We start from the raw sequence: 15,385 nt of genomic DNA on the forward strand, positions 1-15,385 counted from the left end.
CTGTACTGTTCTTAAAGGGAGAGCTAGAGAGCTGAATGCAAAATACAGTTCTCTAATTTATTTTTAATGAAAGGCTGAGCTTTTAAGCTATCAATTCCTGATGGCAAATGTTACTTTTAAACCTAGTTAGATGGAGCTAAAGTTTTTATTAAACAAATGGCTTAGTAAAGACTGTAAATTAAGTTCTGCTTGACTGCAGGGCTATGTTCCTTTATCCTGGTGTGGGCAAATGTCTCAATCTCTTTGTATTCCCGTTGGAATCTGTAGAGTATTTAGAAAACTTAATAAGCATCACAATCTAGCACTCTGCAATCCATACGTAGTGTATTTTCTTATAAGATTCAGGCTGCTTTCGTTGGTAAGCTCAAAGCCAATTTTCATTCCTCGTGCTACTAGAGTCAGTAGTGGTACATCAGAATGAACTTCGTTTATTATGCATTTATCAGCAAATAAATAAGTTCTGTGTGCTCTCTTCTGTTTTGTTTTTTCAGATTCCAGCTTGATTTCATTTGAAACAGCTGAGAGACCGAATTATTTTCTTCAGCTGGTCTCCAATAATACTCTTGCTGTTTCTAAATGGAAAAAATCAGAAGATTTTCACAACAGATCTACGTTTGTCATTCACAAGAACACGTGGCTGTCGGGATACAGTTCCTTTGAGTCATTTGCAAAACCAGGATTCTTCATCCACATTTCAGCCTCTTCAGTTGGGCTTTTGAAGTACCATCATTCAGAGGAGTTCAGACTGTCAACCCTTTTTAAACTTGTGGGTAGGTAATTACACTTCAATGTTACGAACAGCAGTTTTCTCCCTGTGCAAATCCAGGCTAAATGGTGGTGTTATTTTCAGAGGTGATGAGATTGCTTACCTCTCCCCTACATTACTGGGAACTGTGGGAACTCTGGGACATCCGGGCTCAAAATATTTTTCCCTGAGCGTTGTAGTGATGATGAGATTAATGAGATTGTGTTTTCTTGTGAAAAGCCATTAAATAACTTAACACACGTTTGCCAAACGGGTTTGGAAATACATATCCTAGTGCACAGTTTCTGGACAATAGTTGCTGTAGAGGTGGTAAGAAAATTCTTCAGGAGTAGAACATTCATACTCATAAAAAATGGATTCACAAAGGAAATAGAAAAGAACAGATCTCTAAAATTTAAAGTGTGTAGACAACATTTGCTCTCCTTTGCCTGCTGCCAAGAGAGAGATTTCTGTACAGTGAATTCTCATTGCTAACCCTGTGGCCTCCTCAAGGGTAATGCCATCCAGTGCTAAGGATATGGCCTGTAGGCTACACATTCCAAACCTCCTTTTCTCCTGAAAAATACCTTGGTTTTTATCCACTACACACTAAGAGATGCCGTGTCTGTTGGGATGTTAACCACTAGTGTTTCAGTCATCATCTAGCTGGGCGTATTCATCCCTTCCTGGGGATACAGATGTTCATTTCCCTAATGTCTCTTGAAGAGATACAGCTTTTGAATACAAAACAGACTGCTGTGAGGGTGTTTCTACCTACCTGTGAGATTCCCATTCCCATAATAGTTACATTCCACTGAGACATTAGGATCAGAAATGAAGAAGATATTCACTTTGAGGATCATTTCTTAGGAGCTGGCTCAGATGTTGCTCCTACAAGAGCTGATGACAAAACCACACAAAAAAATCACGTAATTCAAGCTATTTCTATTTTTTGGGGTTTTTTTGTTTGTTTGTTTGTTTTTTAAGATCAGTAAGGGAAAGAAATAATAAGAATTGCAGTTTTTATGTATTCTTAAACAAGTGGAACCATGTGCTGAAATGAACGTTGCTTTGGAGGTCAGGAAAAACATGCAAGTTATATTGGTTATAAAATAAAGCAAAACAGATTATTCGTGTAACTATTCTTTGCTTTAGCTTTTACTTGCCTTAACACATTAGGTACCTCAAACATACTTGTTTTTGAAATTCAGTGACAACAATTACTTGCTGAAACTAAGTGTAGTATATGTAATTCCAAAATCACTGCAAGTGATTACGTTCTAAAAATCTTATTGTACTGTAGTTCTAAATGCATTAACTAGTTATTTATTTATTTAGCAGAAATATTTTAATAAGTGTTCCTGGCAATACTGTGGTTTAAAATCAGTTGTTTGTTCTCTGAAACTGAAGTGTATTTTACAAGCAAAGAAAGAAAATGAAACACTGTATGAAATTAAGCATGGCCTGGCCATGTTTAACAGTGACCATGTTGAATTGTGGCACAGACAAACCTGAAGCAACCTCTGGTTTCTGTGACAGAAGAGGCCAACTGTATGCCTCATGGAGCTTCTTGTTATCAAAACACTGAATTAAAGTGTTAATGGTGTCATTGTGAATCTGCCCATGTTTTGCAGTACATTACTCTGACAGCCTAATGCAGCTGTTGACTGGCACACTCCAACTTCAGAAAAATGACAGATTTTGTCATTGCCAAATGCCTGTTGCCTCTTGACAAGTGCTTGTAATCACAGAGCTGTTGAGGTTTTTGAGCGGCAGAATTAGAGGGCTAATGCTATTACCAGGATGTTCGTACAGCATTTCAAGCAAGGCACTTTTTTGGGACATAACAAAAATATCTCCTTGGTCTTTTATCTTTGATGGAGGAATGAAGAAGGTTAAAGCATGTTCCAATTCTCAGTGGTCGTCCATTAACACAGAATGGTATGTCTTTTCATGTGTGAAGTCCTTACCCTCCAGTCATTATACCGAAAAATCCTATTTATGCCAATGGAAAACTAAAACAATTTACCTCAGCAAGTGGGATCAGATCAAATGATCAAGAGGTATTTCATTAATCACCACATCCGAGGGCTTGGGTTTCAGAGTTTTATAAGCAGAGGAGCATAGGGCTCCAATCTTTCTCCAGTGTACTCTCACAAGGGCCAGCCTGCTGATGTAGGGTAATTACATGGTCTAAAAATACAGCAGCATTTGTTTAAGTTAATGGAAAAGTTACACCAGCTCCAGAGTGCGCAGGCAAAAGCGTATTGGGTTTCCTGCTGACTATTGTAAATGCTTTGCATATTAGATCAGAAACTCTTGAACTGGGAGCAGCTATTCCTGCGGAATCAGAGGATAAATATCAGGAGCAGAATAATAGGCCCAGTAAATCCCCTTGGCCAGAAAGCTCCTCATGAGACTTCTTCGTGCTCTGTGACGCACATGCAAAAGGAAGAATTTGAAGTGACCTGATCACCGCAGCAGTAGACACATGTCTGTTTAAAGTCAGCTGACGAGTCACTTTTTCCAGTTTCATCGCAATAAATATTGTCACACTGGGACACACCAAGGCTGGGAAGTGTTTGCCATGAGAAGTCACTTCAGCTTTAAAATTGGGTTACTTTCATTGTACTTCACTTTTTCTGCTATCCTCTTCCCACAAACTTTTGAGGAAATTGAGTAGAAAACTGAATTTTGATATGTAGTCTGTACCTATTCATGAGAAAATATGTTTTTGCACTCTATTCAGGAATTTTTTTGCTGGCAAATGAATTGGTATGCATTCAGTCAAAAGAAAGAATACCCTTACTCTTAACAGATGGACAAACACAAAGGTGTCATGAAGGAGCCATCAATTCCCATTTGAGATTGCTGGGAAATCAGTGTATGTAGAGAATTAATGACCTTTTAGTGGATATAGCTGCTGTTTTCTTACCCTTTTTAAAAATAATATACTCAAATTAGTCGCCTTTTATCATTCATATAATTGTCACCCATTTAGGATCACTATGAATTATTTTTATGTCTCTTATGAAAATGCGACTTGCCCCATATACATTCTGCAGTAAAGTATTTAATAATGCTAGTTATGTGCTGTAATAGCTAACTTGCTGTAAATATAAGGCCTGCTTTAGAGAGAATTTTCAGCTAAAATTAAAACATCAAGATGCACTAAGTATAGGCCCGCTGCACAGAGGCATTTTTCAGTGTTTAAGTTTGATACAGAGCACTTTTAACCTTGGTAGTTTAATTAACTCAGTCACATTCAGAAACATGGTGTAAAACTGAAAATTAAATTAACTTCAATGAAAAAGTTTTTTACAAAACCATCTTTTTACCTTTAGTCGGTTTTACACATGATACTACCGACTACTTTAACATCAATGTACTCTAATCCACTTGCATCAGTAGAATTAATTTTCTGGAGTGTCCTGATTCACTCATAATGAGTTGCCGTTGAGTTTAATTTGAGCTTGTGTGCTTTGTTGGCCCAGAAGTTCATGATGTGGGCCCTGGGGCTGGAAAATGCTGAGCAACTGCTGCTGTACCTGCAAATCCCATGTGTGCCACTGAACACATCTGCCGGCTAGCTCCTGCAATCAGACTGAGCGTTCTGTACAATAACATCTTTCTGTTTTGTGCTGCAAACACAAACATTTGACCTTCCATTTTTGGCTGAATAAATAGGAGGAGATTAAAGAGTTGCGTTAACATTGTAATAGCCAACTAAACTGTACGTAGACAAGAGTTAGGTAATTGCACTCTGCTTCCAGTTTTGGATGTTTTGGCTGGGCACAAAGTTTAGTTTTTCCAGTGATATTTGCTTACATTTCTCATTGCAGAAACTTAGAAGTCAGGAGCAGGGTTTGTTACTCGTTTGTGTGTGTTAAGTGGGTAGATAGGATTTCATGTTTCTAAACTTGTAACTGAGGAGACAGGCAATCTAAGTTACCAAGCAGAGTTTTGCCTCCATTATAAATAGAACTAATTCTGAAGCAATTTTTGTGCCTACTCAATTTTTTAAAAATTTTGTGTTAAAGTAGCAAAAAAAAAAAAAGAAAAAAGCATCAGGTAAGAATGAAAATCTAAATACTTTATTTTTAAAATTCTTTTTTAGATGTTTATTTTAAATACAACCTTTTATGAACACTGGAACATTTCAAATTTTAGGGTTTGTTTTTAAGTAAATAGACATTTTTTGAGCATAACTTGTAATTGTTCATATTCCAGAGGTTCTAATAATGGCAAATTTTGTCACTGTGACATGAAAGTCAGCATAGAAAATTAAGGTCAGGTGCTTGTGAACAGTAAGAATTGTCAACTCACAAAAAGAAGTGGCCAAGGTACTAAGAAAGATAGTTATGGCTCAGCAGAACCTTGTGGTCTGTCAGTGACAAAATAGCAAAAATCTTCATTAAATGGTAGCAACTTCTGTTGTTATCCCAGTTTTATTTTTGAAAGCCATGAAGAAGAAAATAATTAATTACAGGGAAGAAAATGCTTCTCTGATGTTCAAGAAGGTGTGAAAGCAGAGGAGTTGGGAAATATCTTTTAATGTATTATCTTTGGCCATGTTCATACCTGTGCTCCCACAAGGGGTTCCTGCTGTCCTGTGGCATGTTGATGTGCCCAGCTTCTGTTGGGTAAGAGAACTGTGGGCTCAGCTGGCACATCACCCAGCGGGAGCCACTGTCACCCAGGACATCCGTCACCACTTTGGGAAGGATTTGCTGTGTCACCCTGTCAGCAGGAGACAAATGCTGGTAGGCTTGACAAGGAGACACATGGCTATCTCCAGATGCCGTGACAAATCCTTTTGAGGAGCACATGCCTGGTACGAGAAGCTTGATTCATTGTCTGTAAACTGCAAATGATTGTTCTGTGATGAGGGAGCTCTGCTGGTGCTCAGGCTGCAATGAGCTCGTGTTACTGGTTGCTGGAAGGGGAATTTAAGTATTAAAAAAATGGAAAGCATGTGGTGGAGGTGGCTGAACAGACCAAGTGACCTCAGCCACTCCTCATGTGGCTTCTCCTCAAGGCCCTTCACCATCTTCATTGCTCCTTTGGGCACTCACTAACAGCTGAATGTCCTTTTTTTTTATGTTGTGGTGACCAAAACTGCACACAGAGCTTGAGGTGAGGCTGCACCAGTGCTGAGCAGGTGTGTTTGTGCTGTTTTTTGTTTTGTTTTACAGTGGCTTGATCCTGGGGATGCTCAGGCATTCCAGAAGTTAGGTTGACAATAGTGAAAACTCTAAATATGATGAATTATTGAACTGATGTTTTCTTAATACGCTAAAGAATTTTCCCACAATACATAAAAAAGCAGAGATATCACACCTTACAGGTTTACAGAGACATCCTGAGAACTTTCTGAGAAAAAGGAAAACAATTCATACAAATGCTCAACTCTTCCTGTGGTTATTTGGCATGCTCTTTAATGTAGTTTGCACACTAAAAAACACTGGTACAGCTTGGACTGGCCTACTCCATTCTCTAAAATTCCTTGACTGGAATATGAAATGTCCATTGGTTCTACAGCTCTTTGAAAGAAATTTTTAATTACCAAGTTCACAAATTCTTCTGTTGTCCATAGTTGTTTTTGTAGAAGTCGAGACAAAATTTGTGAACAAGCATGACTTCATTCTTGACTGAAAGCAGCATTTATGAAACCCTCAACAAATGGTGTGCATTTATGTGGAGATTCACCCTAAATCCTACCAAGGCATGCAACACCACCAAACTCTTGTGAGCTTAGTCTGTAGGAAATCTTGAGGAAAATGTGGCTATCATTTCATAAAAGTCAAGGTTCATTTGGAGAACGGGAGATGGTATGTTTATCCCAGTGTTAATTCATGGCCACCATTCTGCTAAATTGTAGTTCTTCATCAGGTTACAGTGCGTCTTCTGCAAACTTGTACTTCTATTGTGTTTGAAACTTTGTGGTTAACGGTGAGTTCTGTGGCCAGAGTTAAAAGTTATGGATTTGTCTCCTTACTTAATATAGGGTAGACTAATGAATGAGATTTCCTAGATTCATCTTGGATTTATGTACTGTTATCACTACTTTTGGTGATTGCCCGTGCCAACACGTCTCTGATATATTTTGTCTTTCTGCCATATATCTTCTTTTTTTCCTTAAACCTTGTATTTCTGCTATGTATTTTCTTTTGTCCTTAAACCTTACCACTCAACAAGTCCATGCATACAAGACCTTATACATCAGTCACCAAAATGTATGGCAAAAATTCCTTTCCTCCATTAGATTTATGTAACTTATGTTGGTGTCAATGGAAGGGGTCACAGAAGAATTCAGTCACATGTACTTAACTTCTTTTGAGAACATATGAAATGCATATTTTACTGTCATAAGAATTGCATTTTTAAAAGGAGTGACAAATTACATTCCTGGATAAAATGAGATGTAAAAGGGGTAACACTAGATGGCAACATACACACCCTTTTGTCTGAGATTGATTTCTATCTTTAAGAGAATATTATTATTTTAAGTGAACATATTAATGCTTAATAATGACAGAGATAATTAATTATAAGTGCAGATTCTCTAAATTGCAGGAATAAAAATTTCTCAGCATCTTCATGGAAAATTTGGCTGTCTTCAAGAAGATGTACAAGAGCTACTCCTTGTATCTCAGTCAAGCAAAGATCAGGAAAACTTAAAAAATACTTCAAAAACACAAAAATGGAAATTCTTTCTAAGTAATTAGCATTTGCTTTCTGGTGTTTAATGTAAGCATTGTTTAAGAGCAGTTACTCTGTGTAGGCTCTGAACAACATTGCTCTGAGCTCACATTTACGAGTTTAGAGGGGATGCTTATATGATGATGGTTGTCTTCTGCAGGCATGATTGTACAGGAAATGTCACTGCCCTGCCCTGGCTGCTGCTAGAAGAGCTGGGGTGGGCTGTCATAGTGCAGGGACTGAAATCCAGATACAGCATGTAAATCTTGCAGGTGTTGGCAGAGCCACTGGGCTGATCCAGCATTGTGCAGGGAACTGTTCTGTGTGGAGGTGGGGGAGGGCTGGAGTGCATTTGAATTTGTGTTTCTGTAGTGTGACTTGAAAGTCGTTCAATAAACACTCTGTGTGTAGATGCTACAGTGAATGTAAGGCATGCCTCTTAGTCGTGTGTCTGTGAGTGCTGAAAGAAATACAAGAATAACAGATCTTTGGTGTTTTTCAGATGTCAAATTTAAGCTTCTGTCCCGTTCTACGTGTGAATGGCGTTATGATGCCTGCACAAGCCCTTGCTTCAAGACATGCAGGGACCCTTTGGGAAAAAACTGTCAGACAGTACCAAAGTAAGTGTCTGTATTTTTATAGAAAAGTGTGTAATTTAGACAAGACACTTAAGCAAGTAATAGGAATACGAGAGCCCAAATGTACACTTAACATATTAGGACTGTATTCTTGAATAAGGAGATAAGTGAAAGAGGAAAGAAATGGAATAAAACCTGCTGCTGTAGCCACATAAACATGACATTTCAGCCTTTAGTGTACTGTCAAGTTCTGGAATGACTGCTATATTTGTAACTTTCATTTTGGGAGTATTACAGAACATTAATGAAGAGAGGTTATCACAACTTTGTTTCAAACAGTTGTGCCCTTGATTTTCCATTATGTCATTGCAACAGCTATATCTGGCCTTGCTTTTTCCTGTGAAGTGAAATTTGTGCTAATTCTGGTAAAACTGATATTCAGACTTTGACATATAAAAATATTGGGTATTTCTTATAGCAGTAATATTCACTCTTGAACCTGTGACTGTTCATTTCAAAAGCTGAGTGTCACAGAGTTCACGCTTTCCCTTAGACGTGAGTGGGAGTGGAAGCCACGGCAATGACATTTTGAAGGAGTACACTGAGGTGTACCAGGCTGTCTGCTTAAACATACTTCATATATAGATTCTTTTCCTGAAATTGAATGCTTCATGCAGAATATACTATTTGACTAGCTAATACTAATTGTTTTTTTTTAGAGTGGAAGGATGCATCCCTGCCTGTCCTTTCAACATGTTGCTGGATGAAATCACTCAAAGATGCGTGTATTTTGAAGACTGTATGTCTGAAAACTTATATATATATACAATATATTAACTTAGCTTAATAATTAATTAGTTTTTTCATCATAATTTCAAAAATCCCTGCTTACATTTGTGTAACTGTGACATTAGTTATGTGAACCTTCAGCTCACTAAACATACATATTAGTTAAAATAATTTAGTTCCTCAAAAATATGAGACAAATTTTAAGAAAGTTGTTCTTTCTTCATAAAATATTTCAGTAACATTAGATGTCAAGCAAATGATTTAATGAATTTATTTTTAAATTTGTCTATGAGTTTTAGAAGTTTTAAGTCTATTGAAAAGATTAGTTATGTTATTTAACCTAGAACTCTGCTGGCTCCATCACTATAATTATTCACCAATTTCAGGCTGCTCTCTTGTGTCTGATTTCAGGCATTGAACCTGCAGATGACAGCCCACCTTTGCTTCTTAGCATTCAAACCCCAGCAGTTCCAACTGCAAGTGCAAGTTTGGCAGTGATCAGTGAGGAGGTAACTTCATTTCTTGCGCCTGAAGCAAAGGACACGGAAACAACACTTGCTACAAAATTGCAACTCACAGCAACTACAGAGAAATTGGAAGTTTTGGCTATTACATCCAACAAAACGCTTCCAGCTGTAACGTTATTGCCAACTATTTCTTCACAGTCAACAGAAATGACATCTGGGAAAAGCACTACAGCAACAACAGGGACAACAAAATCTAATGTAAGCTTGTCTGGTTCTGTTGACATTTCTCCTTTGTTTCCCTCTGCTGTCAGTTCAGAAACTTCCACAAGGATACAGCTGATCAGTAGTGGCTCCACTAAAGTGCTCAGGGCTACAGAACCTCAGACAGCAACTGCTACACATGCAGTGACCACAAGAACAGAAACGGAGAGCAAACCAGTTGCTACTTCTGTTTTTACTGGGACACCACTTATACATAGAACAACAGAAATGCCAGTCAAAACTAAAATAATGGAGTTATCAGAAATGGCCACAAGAACACTTCCCACGAAAGAAGCACACGTAAAACCAGAAGGACTTACAACATTTACACCCAGTTCATTTGAATCCATAACAGAAAAAACTACTGCATCTGTGCCACAGCTTTCTACATCACCTCTGGAAGTGCCTTCATATACACCCCCAGTAAACTTAACAGGAGCTTCAGAAGGGACAAAAATAAGCGTAGAACAGTCTTTTACCACAGCAGCTAATGTTACAGTGACATCATTTTCTCCTATGCTCACTACTTCATCTTTGTTAAAGCCAGTGTCTTCAACAACAACAGGAGCAGCAGCTGTTTTAACCAAACAGAGTGACAAGACTACATTTTCACCAACATCCATGCCACCTGTTTCAGTAGGAAAGACAACTACAGAACCTCCTCTTGGAATGGTTCAACACCTGACTGGTACTCCAGAGGTTCTTTTCACTACAACTCTAGGTCCAAAGGTGACGACTCTACAAACCCAAGAGAGATCATCAGAAACAACTTTGTTATCATTTGCAACTCCTAAAAAGGAAATCCCAAAAATAACATCTCATGTGGAGCATAAGTCAAGTTCCTATATCCCTCCCTATTCACCACATCCTAGTTCTAGTACTGAAAAATCCTTCATTCTTTCTACAAAGAGACCTGCAGTGTCTGCTCCTATTCCTGCTTCTCCAGCTTCAGGTGAATTAAAAAAAACATTTAAAACTGTTTCAACAACAGGATATCCCTTATACAAGGTTCTAAATACAACTGAGTTCCTGACTACATTATACACTAAATATCCTGTCATGGCTGAGACTAGCAGTGTGACACCTTTGTCTGTTAAGGTAACATCCAAGATAACATCCCCTCTTGAAATAGCAACAAAGTCAACTTTGGTTTCTGGAAAAATATCTACTGAATACAAGTCAGCTCTGGTTTCAAGTACAGTGAAGACAAGCAGTCCAGCATATTCAGGTAGTGTTACAACATCAGCAATGAAAACCAAGGAAACCACCACAGCTCCTTTTGTAGCTACAGAAAGAGAATCACCTCAGAGAACATCCATCACTGGATCTCGACTTGCTCTCCTTACTGGGACTGAAACCACATTATTGACAACACTGCCTGGTACATCACAAGTAGAAAGTATTACTACCATCTCTACTGGAAAGCCATCTGCTTTGTCTTTTCCACCATCAGGTTCTCTAATTTCTTTAAACATTTCTCTTCCTTCACTACCCTCAGATGGAAAAGAAGCGTTGCTGACAACTTTAAGCCCCATGAGTACATCCTATGAAAGAACCTCTTTATATCCTAGAACAACTTCACAAAAATCTGTGTTAACAGAAAAGACCTCTCCAGTCCCAACTTTATCTATTTTATCTTCTATATCAGAACAAGCAAGTTCAATAACAACAGTACCAGATGAAAAATCACTAGTGAATATCACTGATGCCACATTCTCCCCAACCTCTGAAATCAGCAGTCGGCTCATAACAACCAAAAAAATAATGACGGGCAAAGAAAAATCCTCTCTGTCCCCTTCTGTCACACTTCCAGTAACAAAGCCATTTCACACTTTCTCCACCTCTCAGTATCTAGGAGATAAATTAGTTTCTTCACCTTTAACACAACTGCTACCAGAAGTAACAACCACACCAAAATATTTAGTAGAAACTAAAATGGTTTCTACAGCATTAAAACCTGCAGTCCAAAGTGTGACAGAAGCAGTGAAAATTCCAGCAGCTGCAGCTCAGCCATCCCTGCCTCCATCTTCAGCAGGCCCCTTCTCCTTGCAGACATCTTCAGGAGCTGTGCTACAGACCACAAGGACCACTGTTATACCACCTTATGCTACTCAGAAGGTTATAGAACTTGGCCATCAGACATCTGAACCTTCATTGACAAGCCGAGTTCACCAGTATCCTGCAGAATCTCTAACAAAATCCCCTGGTCAGCCACAACCTCTCTTTAGCACAACTGAAGCTACAGTAGAACTGACTTCCTTAAAGACCCTGCTGCCTGAAGGCACTCATTCAAGTGTGTTACCTACCTCAGTAGGTCCTACCAAAGTTATTTTACCAACTCAAAAATATTTGCATTTAACTGATGTAGTCACACAGCCACTTGTATCAAGAACTTCTGTTTTGCAGCCTACAGTCCCAGATAGAACAACAGCTGACTTGATTTTTGACACCAAATTTCCCCCTTTCTCACCAGAACTGCTTGCCACTTCCCCTTCTTCAACAGCAATTAAAAAAGAACCAATTCCTTCATTTTCCACGCAAAAGACAGCTACAGATCTAAAATTCACACATGAAGCCACATTTACTAAATCCCTCGATTCAAGACAAACACTTGAAGCATCACCTTCCTTGGATTCTGAAGCAACCTCTTCAATGGTTTTGTCACCAGGAACAACAGAAGTTCCTGTTGCCTTGCGCTCCACATCAAGGGAAAGTGGTACAGAGGAAGCTGTGGTGTTGCCTAAGCAGGTCACACCTTCAGCCACCACCTCCAGTTCCATGACCCTACCAAGGACAGCCTTGTCCACTGAGGCCCATTCCTCAGCTTCAGCCTCTCCGGTGATAAGCAGTGCTGTGCAAAGCCTCAGTACTGCATCAGCAGCCTCAGACACAGCAGCAGCAGTCACAGAGCCCATCTCCAGCTCTCCTTCTGTTACTTCAGAAGCAAAAGGAGCCTTGCCCCTCGACACAGTGAAGTCTGAAGAGTCAGAATTAACAACAGGATTCCAGTCTGTCCTTACTCAGGGTGCTACTGTTACACCTCAGACATTTTACCCTCTGCATTTCACAAACACAACTTCAGTTCTGTCCACTGTACATTCACCTGCTGAATCAAAAGTGTTTTCTTCTATAGCTCCATCATTAGTCAGTACTACTCAAACTTCAAAATTTCAAGTAACATCTGAGATGCAGACACCATCTGTGAGTTCACTGCTAATGATACCTGAACATCCAAATGACACAGCAGCTTCATCAGTTTCCTCATTTACTTCATCCACCAAACCACTTCATGGCTTGACTACAACGTTTTCTGATGGACTGACAATAGCTGAAGCCATGGCAGGAGCTGCAACATCACCTTTTATGTTGCCTCAAGAAACAGCAACTCTTCAAACTTGTACAGTGAGTAGATATAAATAATCATCTGCCTGCTTTTGGAACATGTCTTAGTTCTACACACTGATTAAAATATAAAATTGTGAGCCATGCCTTGATCTTTAGGATTTAAAGTATCTGTATCAAACAAGGGAGACTGATTGTTATCCATTGTATCCGAAACCTTGGATAACTTCGTTATGCATAACATTTTTTTCTAAATGTTATACTACACTGGGTTTCAGGCCTCAGTTTTCTGAGTGTGACTGTTACAAGAATGGGGTTTTTGACAAAAAAAGATGTCTCATAATGTCCAGTGTCACTGTTTTGTGTCGTTGCCCTCTTTAAAGCACATCTTTCCAGATACCCCTGTTACCATACCTGCTTGTTTCCTTCCATATTTTAGCTTCTCAACTTTTTTCATTGTAAAGTTAAAAATTCAGAAGTGCTGTTCTCATGTTTACTATAGGTCAACAATGTTAATCTATCCTCAAAATGGTCAGGTTTTCAAAGGTGCTCTTTGCTTGTAGCTTCATCAGCATCATGGGGATCCAGAAGTATTCGGTGCCTGAAGAATGCGAATTCATTTTCCTACAAAACTTATACAGTATTGTGATACTAACTTGGTATGAATGGTAACCTCTGTCTTTTATTGAATCTGCCTTAGCCAATCACAGAGAGTGAGTGCATAAAACACATTTGTGTGGATGGACAGCTGATCCAGGTTAATAAGTCACAGAACTGCCCATACAATGCTACTCAACCCAGCTGTGGAGTTTTAGGATTTGCTACTCAAACAAATGGTGACAAATGCTGCCCAAAGTGGGAATGTGCATGTAAGTTTTAATTCTGCAGTACTTTTGAAGTGCTTTCAGGTAATAATTCAATGCATGTGTAAGAAGGGTAAGAACTCACGCTTCTATACCGTAGCATAGAAGTAAAAGACACACATTTTTTGGGTTACTTGTTGGTGAAGGAAATTTATAATTGTAATTTTTCATCCAGGGGAATAAAATAAAAATGTTCTTTTAGCATACTCAGCATTATGTATGTGCAGTGGATATGTTTAGGTCTGACTTAGACATATCTTGTCATCTCTCTAATCAGGGGACACCTAATCAATACAGATTTTTTTTTGCTCATTTTTTAACTACTTCAGGAGGAAAAGATTTCCTAGACCGTTAACTACTTCTGTTAGTGGTCTGGGGACTCTGTTAGCAATTGAACTTCTGCTTAGGCTTTAGAGTTTGAAATCACTTGGAATAGGATTCCAAGCCCACTGAAATAAGACTCTGGAAAAATGAAGCTTAGGAATAAGACTATAGGGGATCTATGGATCTGGCATGATCTGCTGTCACTGATGATTTTTTTTTTTTGTAGTTTGGGGTTTCTAAAAATTGCCAGCCTTTGTTGGCAAGAACTGTAAGGAAATAGCTGATTGCAGAGGTCTGCAGGTTGCCCCTCTGAAAATACTCAGAATTTGATTCTGCTGTCCATTTACAAAGATGCACCAGTATCAAAAATGTACTGCATATATCAACCTTTTAGTAAGCTAGTTCATCTTATGAAATTTATTTGTTTATCTTCATATGTTGTAAGATTTACTGGAATTCTAAAGTAAGTTAGAAAATACATTTACTTTTTTTTTTCCCCTTAGGTCGTTGCACCATTTTCTCTGATCTGAGCATTGTAACCTATGATGGAAATCATTTGGCTTTATTCAAAGAAGCATCCTACATTGTTAGTCAAACTCCAGATGAAACTATAACCATCCATGTCCTTGACTGTAGAATGGTAACTAACATTTATCAGCTAACAAAAGGTGTTTGGTACTGCTAATAAGATGTATCTGAAAGGCAAGAGCATAATAATACTTTATATTGTGGTTATTATTCACTTCTGTGCAATATCTATGAATTGTGCTTGCATTTCACAATACCTGTCAATTGTGTAACACTCTAACACCTGACTGTATATGCATAGTTCCTTGTGAAACAGCTGGAAGATGAGAGGTGGGTCCATGTTACCCTGTGGTATGTGTAATATGGACAAGGTGATGAAAGATTAAGTGGATTTACATCATTAGCCACTTCTGTGAGTGCTGTCTTATTACCAATACCACCACAATTGTACCAGTGTACCACCAATCTCTTTCAGTGCAGGATTTTTATCTGTGTTCATATAGACAGATACAGGCTGGAAACACCCATCTTCAGAGCCATAAAAGACTGTAGGAATGCCAGACTGAATGGGATCACCCTGTTCATTCCAAGTTTCTGACACGGAGTGAGAGAAAGCCTAATGGGGACCCTGTCTGATGGGGCAGTGTGGGTTGGCTTTTGTCATGAAAAGTTCATTTCTTGTGAGCCTTTTCAAAACTCCCCTTAACTCCAGTCTCTCCTGTGAAGGCTAGGTCATTTGATGTCTACATAAATGTCCATTGCAAAGTTTGGCTCCAGGTTTCACCT

General features: G+C 38.7%; 1 protein-coding gene across 1 annotated transcript in view; it reads left to right on the top strand.

The window, feature by feature from the left end:
• Window positions 1-15,385, top strand: part of OTOG (otogelin) — a 92,620-nt gene that overhangs the window by 56,057 nt on the left and 21,178 nt on the right. Inside the window, exons 33-38 of the mRNA XM_030950341.1 lie at window positions 492-770; window positions 7,950-8,067; window positions 8,745-8,824; window positions 9,226-12,944; window positions 13,585-13,753; window positions 14,575-14,711. Coding sequence (XP_030806201.1) covers window positions 492-770; window positions 7,950-8,067; window positions 8,745-8,824; window positions 9,226-12,944; window positions 13,585-13,753; window positions 14,575-14,711 — 4,502 coding nt within the window. The remainder of the gene's footprint in view (window positions 1-491; window positions 771-7,949; window positions 8,068-8,744; window positions 8,825-9,225; window positions 12,945-13,584; window positions 13,754-14,574; window positions 14,712-15,385) is intronic.

Source organism: Camarhynchus parvulus, chromosome 5 (assembly GCF_901933205.1).
Source record: "Camarhynchus parvulus chromosome 5, STF_HiC, whole genome shotgun sequence".
NCBI lineage: Eukaryota > Metazoa > Chordata > Aves > Passeriformes > Thraupidae > Camarhynchus > Camarhynchus parvulus.